The sequence below is a fragment of the Marmota monax genome, unplaced genomic scaffold (genome assembly GCF_021218885.2).
Source record: "Marmota monax isolate L192 unplaced genomic scaffold, Marmota_monax_Labrador192_F-V1.1 WCK01_AAM20220418_F8-fsc00004, whole genome shotgun sequence".
Classification (NCBI taxonomy): domain Eukaryota; kingdom Metazoa; phylum Chordata; class Mammalia; order Rodentia; family Sciuridae; genus Marmota; species Marmota monax.
In genome coordinates, this window is record NW_026692881.1 from 9,697,693 (window position 1) to 9,717,287 (window position 19,595).

The window sequence follows — 19,595 nt, forward strand, 5'->3', positions numbered from 1 at the left end:
CTATAAGGTGATTTGCTCCAGGTGTTCAGTTAAGTACTAGAGCTAAATGAATGAAGGCCATTTGACTCCAGAGCCTAAGCTTTTAATTACTATGTTTTGCCTTCCAATCTTGGAGTATCTGATAATAAAACCTGCAATCTCAAAAACATTAAAACTAAACTTGAAAAACAGGCTTCATTTAAGTTTGGGAGCAGTAAGGAATATGACCAGAATTGAACCTGTGCTACATCAGAGGAGGCTCAGATCCTGAAATAAACTCCAAAAAAGTGATGGAGGAATCTTCTTCCTCTAATTCCTAAACAGATCTCCGGAAGCTATAATAAGGACAGTCTCCAGCTTATTCCCTCTAGGAGATGGGGGCTGCTTGGTACAAGAGAAATCACTGAAGTTTTACCCTATCCACACTCCTTTTCATTTCTAAATGATGTAAAACAAAACAGTGTAGTCATTCCTTACCTTCCCTTTTTGTTTCTATCCTTATTCATTCATTCCAGTGGTGAAAAAGAACCTACAGCAAGTTTGTTTTTAGTGCTCACTTATTGGAAGGGCTGATTCTTTTTAGTTTGGTAGGGTAGGTGTAGTATCTGTACAGTGGTTTATTTATTTATTTTTATTGTTATGCCTGACTGTGAAGGCAGGCTACTCCCCTTTGTATGGTTTGTGAGGGTGTGTGTGTTATTGTTTTAGTGTTATCCACTTCACTAGCAGGAGCTTAATTTTAAAAGAATTCATTAATTGAGGCATTGCCCCACTACTAAGAAAGAAATTGTAGAAATGAACAATGAACATACTCCTGGCATATTTAAGAAATAATTTCAGCAACCGAGTGGCAATTTTTGCCGTGAGCTCCTTTACCTTCCCTCCGCCCCCCTGTGGTATCCTCTAACATTCCTTATGAGGTCAAGATTTATATATTTAGCTCTGACCTTTTAGTAGCTATATGGTGTTGAACAAATTCCTTAACCTCTCTGAGCCTCTCTTTTTTTTTAATTTGTCAGTAGATATAAAACCAGTTGTGATGTAGAGTTCCTCACAATTCTTGGGATCAAGTACAATGATGCATGCAAAATAGCTTTGTAGATTGCAAATGATGAGCACAGATGTAAATATTATGTTTTGTTTTCCTACTTACAGTCTGCTTTTGAGTGGGCACAGTGCTCTTCTTAACTTGTTTTCTCTCCTGTTGCAAAGCTGTGAAATGACCAAGGGAAGGAGACTCTGTGATAAGGAGTTGGGATCAGCTTTCTATTAGAGTAACCATGTTTCTGTTTTCCTCTGTACTACTTTTGAATATATTTAATTGGTAAAAAAAAATCCTTTGTCTTTTGACAAACACACTATAAAAATTAAATATGTGTAAGTTATTATATACTTGTTTTATTAAAACAAGTATATAATAACTTACACATATTTATATTTGATATTGTCAAAAGGAAACATCTTTAGGTAAAAATAATAAAAGTTACGGGCTACAGAGATAATGCAGATAGTTCTAGTTACTTTATTAGTAGATATAAAGTAATCACTGAAGATCTTCAAGCTCCAGTCTTTTATTCATTTCTTATTGTTGCAATTTCATATTACTTTTGTCTTGTTGGATGACTAAACCAGATGATGGTAGAGATGGTGAGCCATTGTTATTCAGCTCTGCCATACTTTACCCTCTGGAGTAGAGGGATTCTCAGATGGTGGATCTGCTGCTTTTGTCTCGGCATTTTTATGATTTAGAGTTTTCTAAGTGTTTGCATTTGGTATTGAAGATGCCATCATACTGATGTTGAGGTGACTGCTGACGTTAAGTCTCATCTGGATTTCCTTTATCCTTTTCAGTCTAGGCCATCTTTGGCAAGGAGGGTCCTGGACATATTTTTGGTAAAGACAAGCATGTTTTATTTATTTATCTTGGTTGTAGTTGGACCCAATACCTTTATTTTATTTATTTATTCTTATATGGTGCTGAGGATCGAACCCAGGGCCTCACACATGCTAGGCAAGCACTCTATCGCTGAGCCGCAAACCCAGCCCAAGAAACATGTTTTTGCAAGAAACTTTGTTTTTCTTAAAATACCTTTAAAGATTTTCAAATTGTTTTATGCCTAGACAGGTTGAGATTTATAAGAACTTCATTTTTAATTTTTAATAAAAGTTGAATGTCAATAATCTGCAAATACCTATAAATAGATAATTTATATGTAAATGTGTATTATATGTTAATATGTACTGTATATTTTTTTGGGCGGTTCTTTCTTCCAGAGTTAGAATTAAATACATCTGCATTTGACTTTTTCTCCTTTTTTAATTTTTTTTTTTTGTGGTGCTGAGGATCAAAATCAGGATCTTATATAACTAGGCAAGCACTCTATCAACTGAGCTAACCCCAGCCCTGGCTTTCATTCTTAATATTTTCTGCAATTTAGTAAAGTTTTTGTTTTCACTTCAGAATATATTTTGTACAATGATACCTTTTCCAGGACCTCAAAAAATATTTTTAAAAATATTAGCTTTACTTAAGATACTTTTCCTATAAGAAGGCTAATGTTATTATTTAGTTTAGAAGTAGGTTGAAAATCTCATAGATCTGTTAGAAATTTTAGGGTATTTTTCATTCAGTAATTTTAGCATGAACACATCATAAAAATCATCTGTAGGTTTCCAAATGCTAATGAAGGACATAAATAAAATATATTTTTTATTCATATTTGATTGCTAATTCTTTTTAGATTTATGAGTCAGTGCTAATTTTTCATCAGTTTTCAGTATACTACATGTCTTTTTTTTTTTTTTTCAAGTGTATTGAACCTAGGGGTGCTTAACTACTAAGTCACATCCCTGGCCCTTTAAAAAAAAATTTAGAGACAGGGTCTTGCTAAGTTATTGAGGCTGGCCTTGAACTTGTTATCCTCCTATCTCAACTGCTGGGATTATAAGCGTGCACAATTGCACCTGGCTACTACATGTACTTTAGTGTATTTATTTTAAATTCAAACTGACTTTAAATTCAAACTAAAATTATTTTTATGTGTGTTCTTTCAGTACCCAAGTGTCTATTATATGTCAGGCACAATACAATATATAAAAGTTTATCCTATGCCATATTGTTCATATTTACTCCTAAGACCCTGGGATTAGAGAATTCTTATAGTGTTTTGTAGTTCTGTCATTTTAATAATTATATCAAAGCAATAGATAACAAAACAGCTTCAAAAATAGGGAAATATCACTTTTAGTTTGCTTTCATAGTGTTAATTATGAGATTGACAAAATACTTTGATGAAGTAGTAAAAGATTCGATTTTTGGGGGAATACTTTTTGGTGAAGGGTGCCCTCTAGTGAACCTTTTTCTTTTATTAAGATTTCCAGTTTGTATCTTCACAGCACTTATGAATTAAATAAAAAATAAAAGTATAGTATAGGTTTTATGTAGAAAAGCTATAAAAATTCCAGGTAAAGCAAAAGTTGTACATTATATCTATTCATGAAATTATCCTGGAGAAACTGTCTTGAGTTGAAATTTGAAGGAAGTTTAAGATTAGTATTGGAGCATATGGTAGGAGAAGAGCATCCCAGGAATGCAAAAAAAGTTTAGAATAGTCCCCCAAAGGGTTAATGCCAAAAAGGAAAAAAATTAAGAAGAGGGGAATTATCTTTAAAAAGGTTTTAATGTAATACTATTTTAAGCATTTTATGCAAATGTCCAAAAATTTGTCTCATACTTGGAGACCTTTATTTAGGAATTCAGGAAGGTCTCAGATGGGAAGTTGTAGTTTGGCATCTCTTATGTGATTTATGTTAGCCAGGTTTCTGTTACTATAACAGATACCTGTGATATCACATTAAGAGAAAAGGTTTGTTTTGTTCACAGTTTCAAAGGTTCCAGCCCATGATTGGTTGACTCATTGTTTTTAGGTCTGTGGCAAGGCAGTATATCATGGCCAGAGCACATGGTAGAGAAGAACCTCTCACTTTGAGGCCAGGTTGCAAAAAAGAGGAAGAGGAAGGGGATTGGGGTCCTACTATCTTCTTCAAGGGCATGCTCTCAGTGATCATAAGACCTCTCACTAAGCCCTATGTCCTAAAGGTACCACCACCTCCCAACAGTACTTCCCGAAGGCCAAGCCTCCAACATGTGAACATTTGGTTAACACTTAAGATCCAAACCATTGCATGGTCGTACTCAGATGTTGGTTGTTCTTAGCCACTTGTTTGAGTTGGAAGTCATCTGAAGGCTCAACTGGACTAAACAAGCATGATGGCTCACTTTTATTGCTGGCAGTTGCTGTGGCCATCATTGGGAGTGCCTACATGTGACTTCTTCAGCATCCCATTTTTAGGATAGTCAGATTTCTTACATGATAGATGGCTTTCTAAAGAAGTCCAGGTGGATGTTGCACGACCTTTTCTATTTTCCTGAATCACACTATATTTATTATTTCTGTCATATTCCATTGGTCAGAATAATTGCAAATTTGCCCAGATTCAAAGGGTAAGCTATAGCTCCTATCTCTGAATGTAAGCTTTATCAAAGAATTTGGATCTATGTTATAAAACTTTTTCATTTGCTTTCCTGCTTCTTTGAAGAATTAGGCCCAGTGCAGATAAATTTTAATGATGTAAGGAACAATTATTCTTTGTATTAAAGTTTCCTGTGTCTTTGCCTGTTTTCTGTACTTGGTTTCTAGTTTTTATTGTATATGTAGTCATGTAATATTTAGTAAATATTGTTGGAAAGAATCCTGTCTTTGGGGGTGGAGTTGTGGCTTAGTGGTAAAGCGCTTGCCATGCACACGTGAGGCACTGGGTTCAATCTTCAGCACCACATAAAATAAACAAATAAATCAAACAAAGATATTGTCCATGTTCAACTTAAAAAAAATAACAAAGTTAAAAAAATAATCCTCTTTTCTCTTTATCTGGCTATTATTGTTTTGGAGTTATTTCATTTCTTATTTGTTCCTGGTTACAAAGTATTAGTGAAAGTTATGGGAAAGTTGTTATTCATGCTGCCATATTTGATAAAATGATTGGGAAAGTGTTAGGAGTACTGGATATAATACTTTTATACTGATTATGTTCTTTCTTGCTAGTTCATGATGCTAAGTAGCTATGGTAGAAATATTTTTTCCCTAAGATTGAGCAGCTATTTAGAGCAAGTAACAGATGGTGAATTTCAGGTCATATGATTTTATGAAAAATGGCTCTTCTCCCCAGTGATAATTTATTTGCTATCTTTGAACAATATTTTAGCCCACTGTTTATTACGTATTTTTTTAAATGAAAATCTGGGTGCCTTAACTATGTCTGAAGGATACTGAAAAATGTTGTAGTGTTTCAAGTCTTACCTTTGACTCTAATTGCAGGATTTCAAGTGGATTAAAAATTGGTATTCAAGAGAGAGCTCCACTAAAAGACTGGGTTAAATTCCCTATACATGTATCCAAGAATACAAAAACTTCCTAAAAATGAATAGTAAGGAACAAATAAAATATTTCAATGTAACTTCCTCTAGTTTCCAGGCTCCATGTAGGAGGCACAGAGAATTGCTGATGAATTTATCTGAGTATAGTAAGATCTCACTGGATTTCAGATGCTTACTTTTTGCTGTTTAACTGCCCTCTTATATTTGAGGTGTTCATATGTTCCATTCTGAAGAGCTTTAACAATTTATGTGAATTAGTGTGATGGTGTGTGCTTTTAATCCCAGCAATTTGGGAAGCTGAGGAAGGAGGATCACAAGTGCTAGACTAGCCTCAGCAACTTAGTGTGACTATCTCAAAATAAAAAATAAAAAGGGCTAGGGATGGAGCTTAGTGGTAGAGCAACCCTGGATTCAATCCCCAGTACCAACAAAACAAAAAAACAAAAACAAAAAACAAAACACACATACACACACAAAAAAGAGAGAAACAATTCTTGTGCTTCTGTTTAAGAATATGTTTTCAAATCTTAGTTTTAGGTCAGTTGCCAAATGATTAATATGTTGTGTGATAATTTTTACCAATATACCAAAATTACATTTTTAAAACTATTTTGAGATTGATAGCAAGCAGTATGTATTGGATGGGATGGTTTAAATAACTTCTTGAAATTTCTGAACAGTTTTTTTGATAATGACTTTAAAATTGTTTTCATAGTAGCATTTTAATGTTTAGTTTGTCCTAAGTTGGTAATTATTAGGGTAGTTGATTGTCTTATAAATATATTTAATATTCAAAAATTTTTTAATAACCAACATTTTAGTACTTACCACTAAGATATATACCCAGAATCTAAAAATAATTAATTATAAATGTGCAGTTGCTAAAGAAGTATGTCATTTTGTTAATATGAAATATTAAATTTGTATTAGAAATATGCTAATGCTGATGTTAGAAATTAAGCTTGATATGCCATTTGAAATATTAATGAAAAATAGCAAAAATGCCTGTAGACGGAAAAAATACAGAATGCTTAAAAGAACATAAAAGCCAAAATTTTATTTTATTGCCCAAAATACTAATTTAAGACTGCTGTGTTATTGAAGAACTGGTTAAAAAAATGTGGTTAATCTTTTGAAAACATATAATATAAGATGACATTAGGAAGCATCCACAGGAAGTTAGAAGTAATTGATACAATTTTATTAGAGATAAAAGAGTGAAATTTTGTTTTCTAAAAAAAGTTTGTAAAATATATTTGACACCAAAAGGTCAAAGGCATCATTAATGCCCAGAGTTCTAAAAAGTATTTCCCTTTCTAGTTTTCCAGTATTTGAAAATCCATTTTCTTGCTAGTCTTTGTTTTTTCTTAAAAAAGCGGTTGATTGACATTTTATAAAATTCCTTGGAAAGTCTGTCAGTGGCTATCATTTTAATGGCCAGTGCTCTAGGTGACAATTTCACAATAGACGGTATGTAGACGTAGGTCTTGACCATTCTCTCATGGTTACAAAACCAGTATATCCATCCTATTAGAGAGCAAAATATTTGCAGACAGAGAAAAGCCATTTTTGTTTTGTCTAGAAAAGAAAACTATAGTGTTCTAGTAAATATAGGTAATTTGGGGAAAGTTAGGATTAGGTACTTTGAGAGTATGCTAACTTTTCTCAAAGTATAGATATTATTTTAGTAAATTAAAAATTATTTCCCAGGAAGTTAACACTTTTTTTTCAAGATATTGTGATGGAATTATTCTTTATAATTTATATTTAGTGAAAGGGAAAATACTGAAAATAGTATAAGAATATTGTGTGCTTTTAAAAAAATTGTCATTATGTGCTTTTTAATGAAAAATATCCTCATATGTTACCAGAGCTGAGAGTCCTTTTCGTATAGTACCTTGTGAATGTTTTTTTTCTTTTGTTAGAAATAAACTTTTTCTTTACAAAGATAAAAATGTGGAATATGTTTGGTAGGTCATTAATTTTATTTATAGAATGTAGCTTCTTCAATAATATAAAAGTAGAGTCAGTTTCTCAGTTAAGACATTTGGTTTTATGATAAAAGCATTAATTTTCTGTGAATCAATTTAACATTTTAATCTTCATTTTATTTTTATTTTCTTACCACTAGGTGGAGTCCTATGTACATGATTCAAAAAGGCATCTGTGGAAGATAATTACTTATTTTAATTCCTTAAGCTTGTTACAGTATTAGGTGATCAAATACTATGTAGTAACTCATATTTCAACATTTTACTCTGGTGATTTGACAGAATAAAAATAAAAGACATCTTTGTACTTAAATTTTCAGCTATGTTTTTGAGACAGTGATTTTATGAATTCCTAGTTGCTAAAATTAAAATATGTAGATAAAATCTTTAGTGTAAACCATCAGTTTTTTATTTAAAATAAATTTTAAAGTTGATTTTGTATCTGTATTTTTGTCTGCATAGCATTAAATTTTAACAGAAGTTATATTTTACTGTGCTAAGCTTTTGGAAGGGATGATTGAACTCTCATATTGATATCATTGTCTGTAATATGTAATATTAAGATACAACCTTAGTGGATATGGGATAATGGAAAATTTCCCAATTTTCTAATGCTCCGTTTTGCTAGTTATGTCATATTGATGTGCCTGTTTATAGAAATTTGATTAGATTTGCCAATAGACATAAAATTGGGAGAATGTTTTGAAAGAAGAAAACATTATTTTCATTAAGTTGTACATTGCTAAAAAAATAGAATGGTTGTATAACTGGCACATAAATGTATTGGGTGGATATAACTTAACCAGCTCAGGTTCAAAGAGTGAATAGTCTTGAACAGTATTTTCTTGCAAATCAAAGTTTCAAAGAATAATAATGATCATTAAAGACAAAAAGGGACAAAGAAAGAAGATTTTTCAGAGTCCCTTCAACTGAGGTCAGATAAGTATGGGACCTTCAATTTTCTCCATTTCATATTTTGTTGCTTCTTGTTTTGTTGCATTTGTAATTTAATACTGCCTAACAATTAGCTTTGCCTCAGTTCTCATTCCTTTCTTCTGTCCGTTGGTTGATTTCACCTGATGGGTGCAACAGTGCACATCAGGGATTCCCTATTGAGTCATTCTCAATTGTTGATCTTCAAAGGTGATCTGTTTGATTGCTATGCTGGTACTTCCTCTCTGCATTCCATGCTGCTTATCACCATTGCTAACTGGAGAGTTCATATAACATAATAGGAACATTGGCTTTGGAGTCAGGTAGACCCAGGGTTAAATCTTGGCTCTGTTTCTATGTGACTTTTGGACTTTATATCTTAATCTTCCCAAACTACATTTGTATATTGGGATAACGGAATCTATGTCATAAAGTGGCAGTGAATATTTGATGATATAATACATGTAAAGCATTGAATACATAGTGAGTACTTGGTGGTTTGTTATTGTTTCTTTTAGTCACCATCATTAGCCAGAAGCAGCAGCCATGATTCCTTTCTATAGACAGATAAGTCACTGTGGAGAATCTTTACTGAGAGAGTTTCTTTCTCTATTCTTCTCTCACTACAAGCTTTCAAATTATATCTATGACTAAATATAAATCTCAGAAAAAAAAGATCGACAATACCTGTTTTATATACTGCTTCAAGATTTTGGGCTTAACAATTCCTTTTACTTTTTTCCCCTTTCCAGTATTCTGATATCTATCCATCCTGTCTCCGTCTCTCTCTGTCTCCTTTGTCTCTATCCTGTCAGCTATTTCTTACTGACTTTATAAGTAAATTTCTAGAGTAGTTATTTTTATATTACTTTTCATTGATATGAATAAAGGATTAAATCAACTACATGTAGTAATTAATTCCATTTTGAGTTCTTGCTTGCTGGCTTTTAGGTTTGTGCTGTATTTATTAAAATGAGGTAGTTAGATCTAGGAACTTTCTGGTCTTTATTAGGGTCAGCATTCTATCATTTGTTGAATTTTGGATTCTGGCACTTGCCTGATACTTCAGTACTTTGTTTAAATGCAACTTATTTTTGTGGTTTAGAACTTTCCTTAATTTTGATGACTTTATTTCTGAGTACCCACTCACTGATATAGATTATAGATATAAACTTGGAGTTTGTATTCATGTATGAAATAGCAAATAGCTATTAAGGGTCAGGAGAAGTGTGGGGAGTCTGAGACTTAGTTATAGGTAGATCAAGACCTGTTCTTCACGTTCATAGAGCAGGTTGGCATATCTCTTATCTGAAATCTCAATATTTTTATTTTTTTCTTAGAAACTTATGGTTCTATTTTAATAGCAGAAGACATGGAATATAAATAGGTTATGCTTTGCAGGCTTTATGAAAAATAGGAATATAAATAGATTATTCTTTGCAGGCTTTAATAATTTATTACTGAGAGAAACAGTATGTTCTGATACTGTTTCTCTCAGTAATAAATTATCATAAAAAGAGGAGTTCACAGTGGATGTACTGGTAGTATTCTGAAATATTATAAAACAGTATTGTTTTTAAAATTCTGGGGAATAAATTGGAAAGACATGCCAAAGGATGGACATATAAAATATATATAAAATGAAAGACTTCTGGGAAAGAACATATTTCTCTTATGTTGTTTATTTATATAATTTTGAAAGGGATAACAGTCTTGCCTTTTTACTTAAAAAGAGAGTCAGACTCTCCTTTGGTAGAGCAGTCACGAAATATCTCTCGCTATGTTTTTCCTACAGTGTGATACTTGTAATAGGTTAAGAAAGGGAGAGACCGAAAAAAAAAAAAAAAAAAAAAAGCAGCAGCAATGGCAGCCTCTCCTTTTCTTCATATGTCCTGTTTACTTATTGATACACACACACACACACACACACACACACACATTTTAGGTTTTAGGGATAGAATCTAGGACCCCATGCATGCTAGACAAACAATCTATCACTGAACCAAATTCCCAGTCCCTACTAGTGGGGATTTTAAGAGCCAGGTATATATCAAACTGTTTCATTAAAATATGTAGAAAAATTATAAAAATGTTCAGAGTGAATTATTCAGTGAGTTTTGAACATATACAAAGGAATATGATGATATCGATGACAGTTTAAAGTGATGGGAGTATTAATAATCCTTGAGATTGGTTCTAGGAATAAAAAGTTGATAATTAAAAAGCATGAGAGAAATTGGAGCTATTCTGATTTAGTATTTCACTTTTCATGTTGTGAACATGAAGATGGCCCTTTTTAAAGGCTTCTGTCTTGAAAATATTATGTTTGAAGTTGAAGATATGTCTAACTGTATTTGCATAGTCCACAGATCTGTACTACTCTTGAATTTGATAGTTTAGGAAGGAATGATTTGAACTCATTCATGTTTAGACAAGGTGTCAGCAACTGAGAACCAGGAAGATCCATTTACCCTGTAAGTGACCCCCAAGAAAATTTCCTGAAGAAATTAGATTCTAAAGATTGTAGATGGGGAATTTTGAAGTTGTCATTAGTATGTCCATAACTTGGAGATAAAAGAAGCCTGAATAGAGGAATTGTAGGCTGATAGGACAACTGGATTAAGTGCCAGTTCTTTTAAAAAGGATATCTTGAAGATAATTTTGAACTTCAAATTTAGAGGAACTAAGGTAACTTTGATAGATAGTGAAGGATCACAGCAGGTAAAATGTTTTAAATTAAAACTTAATTGTCTTTATATAATTTTGCCTAATATTACACATTTAGAAAACACCTTTACACTGTTTGTAGAAAGTCATGTATTTTGGGCTCAAAGTTGTTTTAGTGTTTTCTATGGAGGGAATAAAAGTAAAATTTAGTCATAACAAACAAAATATATTTTGTTTTTCCTCGCAATTATGAAACACATACTAGGTTGAGTTAGATAAACTTCTTGCTCATGGATTTTCCATAGAAATAATATTACTGATTTAATTAAGAGTCCTTGTTAATTATGTATTACTTGTGGGAAAAGCATCAAGTAGGATTCTAATACTGCCTCAGTTAATCCCAAACTAGGCTATGTTGAGCATATCATTTATCATTTCTACTCTAGTTTCCTCATTTGTGAAAAGGAGGTAATGATATTTTCTCTGGTGTGGTATATGCAATAAATGCACTAGGAAAAAAGGCCAGATCCAAATGTGAAATATCAGTAGAAGGCACATCACTTAGCATGGATAATTAGCCATATTTATTTGATAATTGTAGCTAGAACTCAATTATTCAGCTTCTCTTATGTGTACACTGCATTAGTAGCCAATATATATACTGAGCACTTACCATATGTCAGTTATTGTGCTAAGAAATTTTCATATTTACTAATTTGTCATAGCACTCTGATGTAGATAGTATTTTTTTTTGTATGGGGGATTGAATTCAGGGCCCTTAACCACTGACCCACATCCCAGCCCTGTTTTGTATTTTATTTAGAGACTGGTCTCACTGAATTGCTTAGCATCTCACTTTAGCTGAGGCTGGCTTTGAACTCTCAATCCTCCTGCCTCAGCCTCCTAAGCCACTGGGATTACAGGCCTGTGCCACCACACCTGGTGATGTAGATAGTATTTTTAGAAAGACTTTATAGTTTTAGGTTTATAGCAAAATTGGGAGGAAGTTATACTCATGCAAAACTTCTCCAATATCAGTGTCTCTCACCGAAGAGGTACATTTGTTATAATTGATGAACCCACATTGACACATCATTATCATTTACATTAGGGTTCTCTCTGTGGATTGGGACAAATACATTACATATATCCATCATTATAATATTATACAAAATGTTTTCACTACTTTAAAAATCTTCTGTACTCTACCATTCCTTCCTTCCTTCCCATTTATCTTTTTACAGCTTCTATTGTTTTGCCTTTTCCAGACTGTCCATAGTTGGAATTGTATTGTATGTAGTCTTTTCAGATTGCTTTCTTTCACTCAGTAATATGCATTTAAGTTTCCTTCATTTGTTTTTGTGGCTTGATAGCTTATTTGTTTTTAGTGCCAACTAATAGTTAGTTGTCTGGGTGAACCAGTTTATTTGTCCATTTACCTACTCAGGGACATTTGGTTACTTCCCAGTTTTGGCAGTTATGAATTAACTGTTGTGAAGTTTATGTAGAGGTTTTGTGTGAATATAATTTTCAGCTCCTTTGGACAAATACCAAGAAGTATGATTGTTGGATCATGTTGTAAGAATATTTAAAAAACATTTTTTTTTCATGTGTTTGGTTTTGTAAGAAACTGCCAACCTGTCTTTCAAAGTGGCTGTACCATTTTGCATTCCTGTCATTAATTCCTGTCATTAATGAATGAGATTTCCTGGTGTTCCATATCCTCACTAACATTCAGTTTTCTCAATTTTCTAGATTTCAGCCACTCTAATAGTTGTGTACTGGTGTGCCATTGTTGCTTACATTTCCCTGGTAGCAAATGATATGAGACATCTTCTTTTTTTATGTTATTTGCCATCTGTATGTATGTATGTGTGTGTGTGTGTGTGTGTGTGTGTGTATATATGTATGTATATACTTTTAAAATATTTTTTAGTTGTTGATGGACCTTTACTTATTTGTATGTGGTGCTGAGAATCGAACCCAGTGCGTCACGCATGCTAGGCAAGCGCACTACCTCTGAGCTACAACCCCGGCCCCTGTATATTTTTTTAAAAAGAGGTATCTGTTAAGGTCTTTGACCCATTTTAAAATTAAGTTATTTTCTTATGTTGAGTTTTAAGAATTCTTTGAAAATAAAAATTAAAAAAGAATTCTTTGTATATTTTGCATATTAGTCTTTTTTCAGATATGTTTTTGAAAATATTTTTTCTCAGTGTATAGCTTCTCATTTTGTTCTCTTCACAGTATCTTTCACAGAGTAGGAATTTTTTATTTTAGTAGCATCCAGTTTATCAATTCTTTCTTTCATGAATTGTACCTTTAATGTTACTTCTAAAAAGTCATTGTCAAACTCAAGGTCATCTAGATTTTCTCTTATGTTATCTTCTAAGAGTTTTTTAATTTTTAATTTTACATTTAAGTCTGTGATCCATTTTGAGTTAATTTTCATAAAAAGTGTAAGGTCTGTGTTTAAATCCACTGTCTGGCATGTGAGTTACTAGCACCATTTGTTGAAAAGCCTATCTTTTCTCCTTTTTATTATGTTGGTCATTTGTTGACATTCAGTTGACTTGGGCTGGATGTGTAACTCAGTGGGAGAGTGCTTACCTAGCATGTGTGAGGCCCCAAGTTTAATTCCCAGCATTGCAAACAAACAAACAAAAAAATGTGTTTGACTGTAATAATGTGGTTCTGGGCTGTCTATTCAGTTCCATTGATCCATTTTTCTGCCATTTCACTAGTACCACACGTCTTGATTACTATAGCTTAATAGTAAATTTGAATTCGAGTTGTCGGCACTTTGTTCTTCTCCTTCAATATTGTGTTGGCTATTCTGGGTATTTTTGCTGCTCTCTATAAACTTAAAGATTAGTTTGTTGATATCTATAAAATAGTTTGCTGGAATTTTCATTGGGATTGCATTGAGTCTATAGATCAATTTGGGAAGAAATGACATTGTAACAATATTGTTGTCTCATTCTTAAACATGAAATATCTTTTTGTTTATATAGTTCTTGATTTTTTAATCAGTCATTTTCTTCACATAGATTTTTAAGTATTTTAAAAAATTTATATCTATGTATTTCATTTTGGGGGATGCTAATTTGTGTGTGTGTGTGTGTGTGTGTGTGTTGCTGAGGATTGAACCCCAGGCCTTGTACATGCCAGGCAAGCTCTCTACCACTGAACTATAACCCTAATCTAATAGTATTATGTTTTTAACTTTAAATTCTTGTTCATTTTGCTATAGGTACTATTTTTATTCTTATCTTATGATTGAGAAAATTTATATTTAAAGAAGTCAGACGCCTTACCTGAAGTTGAATATAGTAAATATGCTTTCTGATTCCATTTATGCAACTCGTGTATCAATTATTTATTGAATATCTGTTATATGATAAGATTGATACTGTTCTAGAGCTAGGGATACAACAGGGAATAAAACAGACAAAAAAATCTGTGCCTTCAGGGGCTGGGACTCAACAGAAGAAACTATATAAAATCTATGTCTTCATGCAATTTGCATTCTATGGGGAAGACAGATAATTAGATAAAAATGTGAAACAATATATCCTGTAGTGGTAAGACCATTACCAAATAAATTCCTTTATTTTAGAAAAAAAAAAGATTAAAAAAAAAGAGAAGGGGATTGTGTGTGTGTGTGTGTGTGTGTGTGTGTGTGTAATGTAGATGTTGTAGCCATCTCAAAAAGAGGATAAAGACTTAAATGGAGTGAAGGAGATAAGCACATACAAGAAATGTGATCCAGACAAAGGAAACAGCATTTGCAAAGATGAGGACAAGAACATGCCTGATGTGTTTAAGACACCAAAAGGAGTCCAATGTTGCTGACATGGAATAAGTGAAATGGAAATAATTAGAAGTATGTGAGGCCAGTGAAGTAACATGCAGCAAAATTATGTAGGGCCTTAAGGATTATTGTAAGAGAAAAAAGGGTTTTGAGCAGAAGAGAGACATGGAATTTTACTTATGTAAAGTTTAACTTATGATTTCTGCTAGACATCATCTGATTACTCTGTTGAGAACATACTGAAGGGGAGCAAGGGTAGGATCATGGAGACCAGCTAGAAAGCAATTAACGATAACCTAGGTGAGAAAAGTTGTTGGCTTAGTCCAGGGTGATACCCAGTGGAGGTAGAAAGGTGTGGTTAGGTTTGCTAGATTAATAGGGGGAAGAGGGCGAGAGAAAGAGATTAGTCACGGATGATTTCAAAGTTTTTTTTTTTTTCTTCTTTTTCTTAGCAGTCAGAAGAATGGAATTTGCTGAATGAGGAAGACTACGGGAAAAACAGATTTGGGGAAGGAAGTTTGGGAATTCATTTTTAACATAGTTGAGATGCTCATCAGATATCTGTTTGGAGAGACTTGAGTTGGAAGTTTGAGAGAGGTCAAGTTTAGATATATAAATTTGGGAGATGTTAATATGTTTATGGAATTTAATGCTATACATCAAGATTAGAGCAAAAGAAAAATGTAGGTATAAAGGAGAGAGTGTTCAAGTTCGAGCTTCATTCTAGCTCATCTTAAAGAGTCTAAATTCTTCATGATTACTATCCTGTATTGGTGTTTCTAGTATTATAGTTAGTACTCATTAAAACCTGAGTTATGGAGGCTGCCCTCAAGAAGCTTATGATCTATTTGGGGAAACAAAATATGTGACATACCCATAAAGCATTTAAGTTAGATACAAAGTTATACATGGTTACCTGTCAGAATAGCTGTGAAGGACTATAAATTTACCTGTCTTGCAGATGAAAGGATTACTTTGCATAGAAACGATAGGCAGAGGTCTGTTGGAGAACATGGAACTTGCACTGAACCCCGAATAATGGGCAACAGATGGGAAAATACACTTTAGAATATCCCCAGATCTACCCTCAGGTTCAAAATTTACAAGAATGATTCACAGAATATAGCAAAGATATATATATATATATATATATATATATATATATGTATATATACACACACACACACACACACACACACACACACATAAATTACAGAGAAAGAAAAGGCACATAGGGCAAAGTGTAAGAGAGTGCCAGGTATGAACTTTCAATTGTCTTTTCCCAGTGGAAGTGTGTGGACAGCACCTTTCCCAGCAGTGATATGTGGCAATACTCAGAGAATGGCTGATCAGAGAAGTTCACTTAAGCCTTGAAGTCTAGGTGTTTTATTAGGGTATGGTTGTGTGAACATGACTAACCACCCAGGTAGACATGACTGACATCCATGTTGCTGACTGCCTATATTGCTAACCTAAGTCTTCAGCACCTTAGAAAGCTAAAAGGATGAAGCTCCTCCCAATAAATCACACTGTTAAGGCCTCCAAGAGGCAGAGAGTACCAAAGGCTTCCATTTCAGGAGCCAGGGCCAAGGTTAGTTCTTTACCACATGGTGAATGGTGGGGAGGATGTCCTCTAAGTGGCAATGAGTATGAACTGAGATACATCAGGCATGTGATGCCATCTTTAGAGAATATTGTAGTGACTACAATATGACCTTGTACTTGAGAATATGAACAGTGGAGCTAGATTGCCAGCATTTATATCCTAGCTATCATTTGCAAATTGTTGAGTTTACAGCAGTTACACAATCTGTAACACATCAAGCAAAACAAGATTAATAATAATAATAATACCTACTTTATGGGATTGTTGTGAGGATGAAAGAGTTAATATACAAAGTACTTAGAACATGGCTGACACATAGTAAATGCCATAGATACCATGAGTTTGTTCCTTCATTCCTTATTCACATGTAGATTCCTTTTTTAATTAATTAATTACTTTTTATGTGGTGCTGAGGGTTGAACCCAGTGCCTCACACACACTAGGCAAATGCTCTGCCACTGAGCTACAGCCCTAGCCCTGCTGCTTTTTTTTTTTTGAGCACTAGTATAAGACTTGTATTTGGCACTTATCTTCTGAGCCTCAGATCTCTTCTTGTGGATAACTAGTGATATATTTTGAGGGTTTTTGGTTTTTTAATATTACCATGTTCAAAAAGAAGTGAAATATTTTCACCAAAATTATTTCTATTGAAGACAATACCATCTTATTTGTTCAGACTTAATCTCTAGTTGTTATAAAAATTGGACTTATAAAGAATAAATTTTGGTGAACTGGGAAGTTAATTTTAGTTTTCTTATATATATACAGGTCAGTGTATGATGATCAACCAAATTCACACAAGAAGTTTATGGAAAAGTTAGATGCTTGTATCCGAAATCATGACAAGGAAATTGAAAAAATGTGTAATTTTCATCATCAGGGTTTTGTAGATGCTATTACAGAACTCCTTAAAGTAAGGACTGATGCAGAAAAACTGAAGGTAGGAAATATGTTAAAATTTTGTTTTCCTTTGTTCTTATTAAATTACTCAACTATTATAGTACATATCTGTAAGTTACTATTAAATGCGCTTTCAGGAACTGAATTAGTATATGTATTTGGGAATGCTCTTTATGGCTGTTAACTCGGTTGTCATGCTAATGACAGGAGTAATCTCTTTTTTTCTAAAGCAAGTAGTACATTGACTTAATAGGATTTTTTTCCACCCAGGGAAGTGAATTCAAAACATTCATACAGTGTAAGGTCCTGTTTGCAGTTTTAGAATTTTTAAAATGATAATTAATACAATGTTGATTTAAAAACATCCTAAAATTGTTTAAAATTTACTATAAATGATTTTGTTCTCAAAATTATTTAATTATACTGTAAATTTGAAATAATTTAACAGCAGTTTATAATTTTTTAAAGGAAGATGGTCTACATTTTCTGTCATATAGTAAAAATATTATATATTAAATGAAACCTGGATTTTTTCAGTAAGAATATAAAATATTTAGTTATAAGAATTGTCCTATTTATCTTTGTATTTAGAGTGCTTAGCAGACAATTCAAAGATTATGATTAGAAAACTATTATGTATTATATATAAAGGATATTCAGATAACAAGAGACCAAATACAACATCAATGAGGTCACTGAGCATCTTTGTTCAGAAATTAATGAGATTTTTAATAAACCAGAATGTGCTTCCTTACTATGATGACCTAATGAGTCACTTAATATGTGGGAAAATTTGAGGTTGAGCTTTGCCTGCACCTGCAGCATTAAAATGTTGCTGTGGATTGAGATTTCCGTGTTTGATGTTAATCAACCACCCAGTGTTTGCATTCAGCAAAGTATGAATGTTTAATTACCATAAAATGCAATCACTATTTCCTACAGACAGTGAATGGCACATAGACCTCATTGAAGTTATCAAAAAGGGACCAGTGGTCAATTGGGTCAGTGATTTGAATTGTTTGACAGACTTAGAGAAGCAAGTAAAGTTCAAAAATCCTGAGTAAATTTGAGAAGTTTGCCACAGAATCTGTTAAAAAGAACTGTCATAAGTAATTGAAGTTAACAAAAGCCCTTTTCAATCAAAAGTTCAAGTTCAAGCTGTAGAGTTAATTTGAATTTGCATTTCTTTGTTCTAAGTTTCTCATGAAGCATGATCTGATTACAAGGGTGAGCAGTTACATCAGGGCAGTTTTATGCATATTTGTCTAACTAAGGTGAAATTATTTTTAAGGTACAAGTTACTGATACCAATCGAAGATTTCAAGATGCTGGAAAAGAGGTAAGAAAATGATAATTTTTTAAAATATATGTGGGTGTTATTTAATTGTTTTTTAAAAAGATGTGTATATTTCTTTTTTCTAAGGTGATAGTCCAAACAGAAGATATTATTCGATGTAGAATTCAGCAGAGGAATATTACAACTGTAGTAGAAAAATTGCAGTTATGCCTTCCAGGTGAGTTTAATTTTACCAAGTCAAACATTATATTATAGGCAAATTTCATAATAGCATATAGTCATTCTTTATTATGGGAATTTGATTATTTGGTGATTGCCTTGCAAAAAAGCTTTTGATTACCTCTCTTATTCACTCAATTTCATGAATTTCCATGGTTTTCTTTTTTATAATAAGGCCCTTGTTTGATTATCTGTTATAGTAGTCTCCTAGAACAACTGTTAGTTTTGCATTTCCTCTCTGCCTACTTTGCCATCTGTCCACTCCAGCCCCCTGCCCTGTCCATGTTTTTTCCCCTCTCAGAATACTTTCCCATGCAGAGAGTGCCCATTACTTTTTCTCATCTTTGCCTAATTTGCCTAATTTTCCTACTTCTAGTTTTCCATCATTTTCTGTTTGTCACATAACAGGTTGGTTTTGTTTTGCTCACAATCTCATTTTGCTGATAAGGAAAGAAAACATCAAAAGTGTTAGGACGTTTCCCTTCTTGCTTTTTCTCCTATATTTTGGAAAGACTTAGTTTCTGGTCTCTCTGTTAGGGCTCAGATATTACTGGGACATCACATAAATTCTGAAGAAACTAATCAGTATTTTCTTTACCTGGACTTAATATAACTTTAAGTTGGAAGCATCCTGTTCAAACAAAAGGAAGCAGGTATATGCCATTTTTTTCTTAATATTGTAAGCTAAAGTTGTCTCATTGTCTCATTTGACTTACTTATTAATTTTTAGGAAGGAACCTAAACCTATGCAT

General features: G+C 32.9%; 1 protein-coding gene across 5 annotated transcripts in view; it reads left to right on the forward strand.

The window, feature by feature from the left end:
- Exoc6 (exocyst complex component 6) overlaps nt 1-19,595 on the forward strand; it is a 196,491-nt gene that overhangs the window by 20,818 nt on the left and 156,078 nt on the right. For 4 of the 5 annotated variants that reach the window (XM_046450218.2, XM_046450219.2, XM_058581092.1 and 1 more), the window contains 3 exons: nt 17,196-17,367; nt 18,619-18,666; nt 18,751-18,841. In XM_046450218.2, the coding sequence (XP_046306174.1) occupies nt 17,196-17,367; nt 18,619-18,666; nt 18,751-18,841 (311 nt within the window). Of the gene's footprint in view, nt 1-17,195; nt 17,368-18,618; nt 18,667-18,750; nt 18,842-19,380; nt 19,497-19,595 lie in introns of those variants that run through there. The other variant, XM_058581093.1, reaches the window with a different exon arrangement.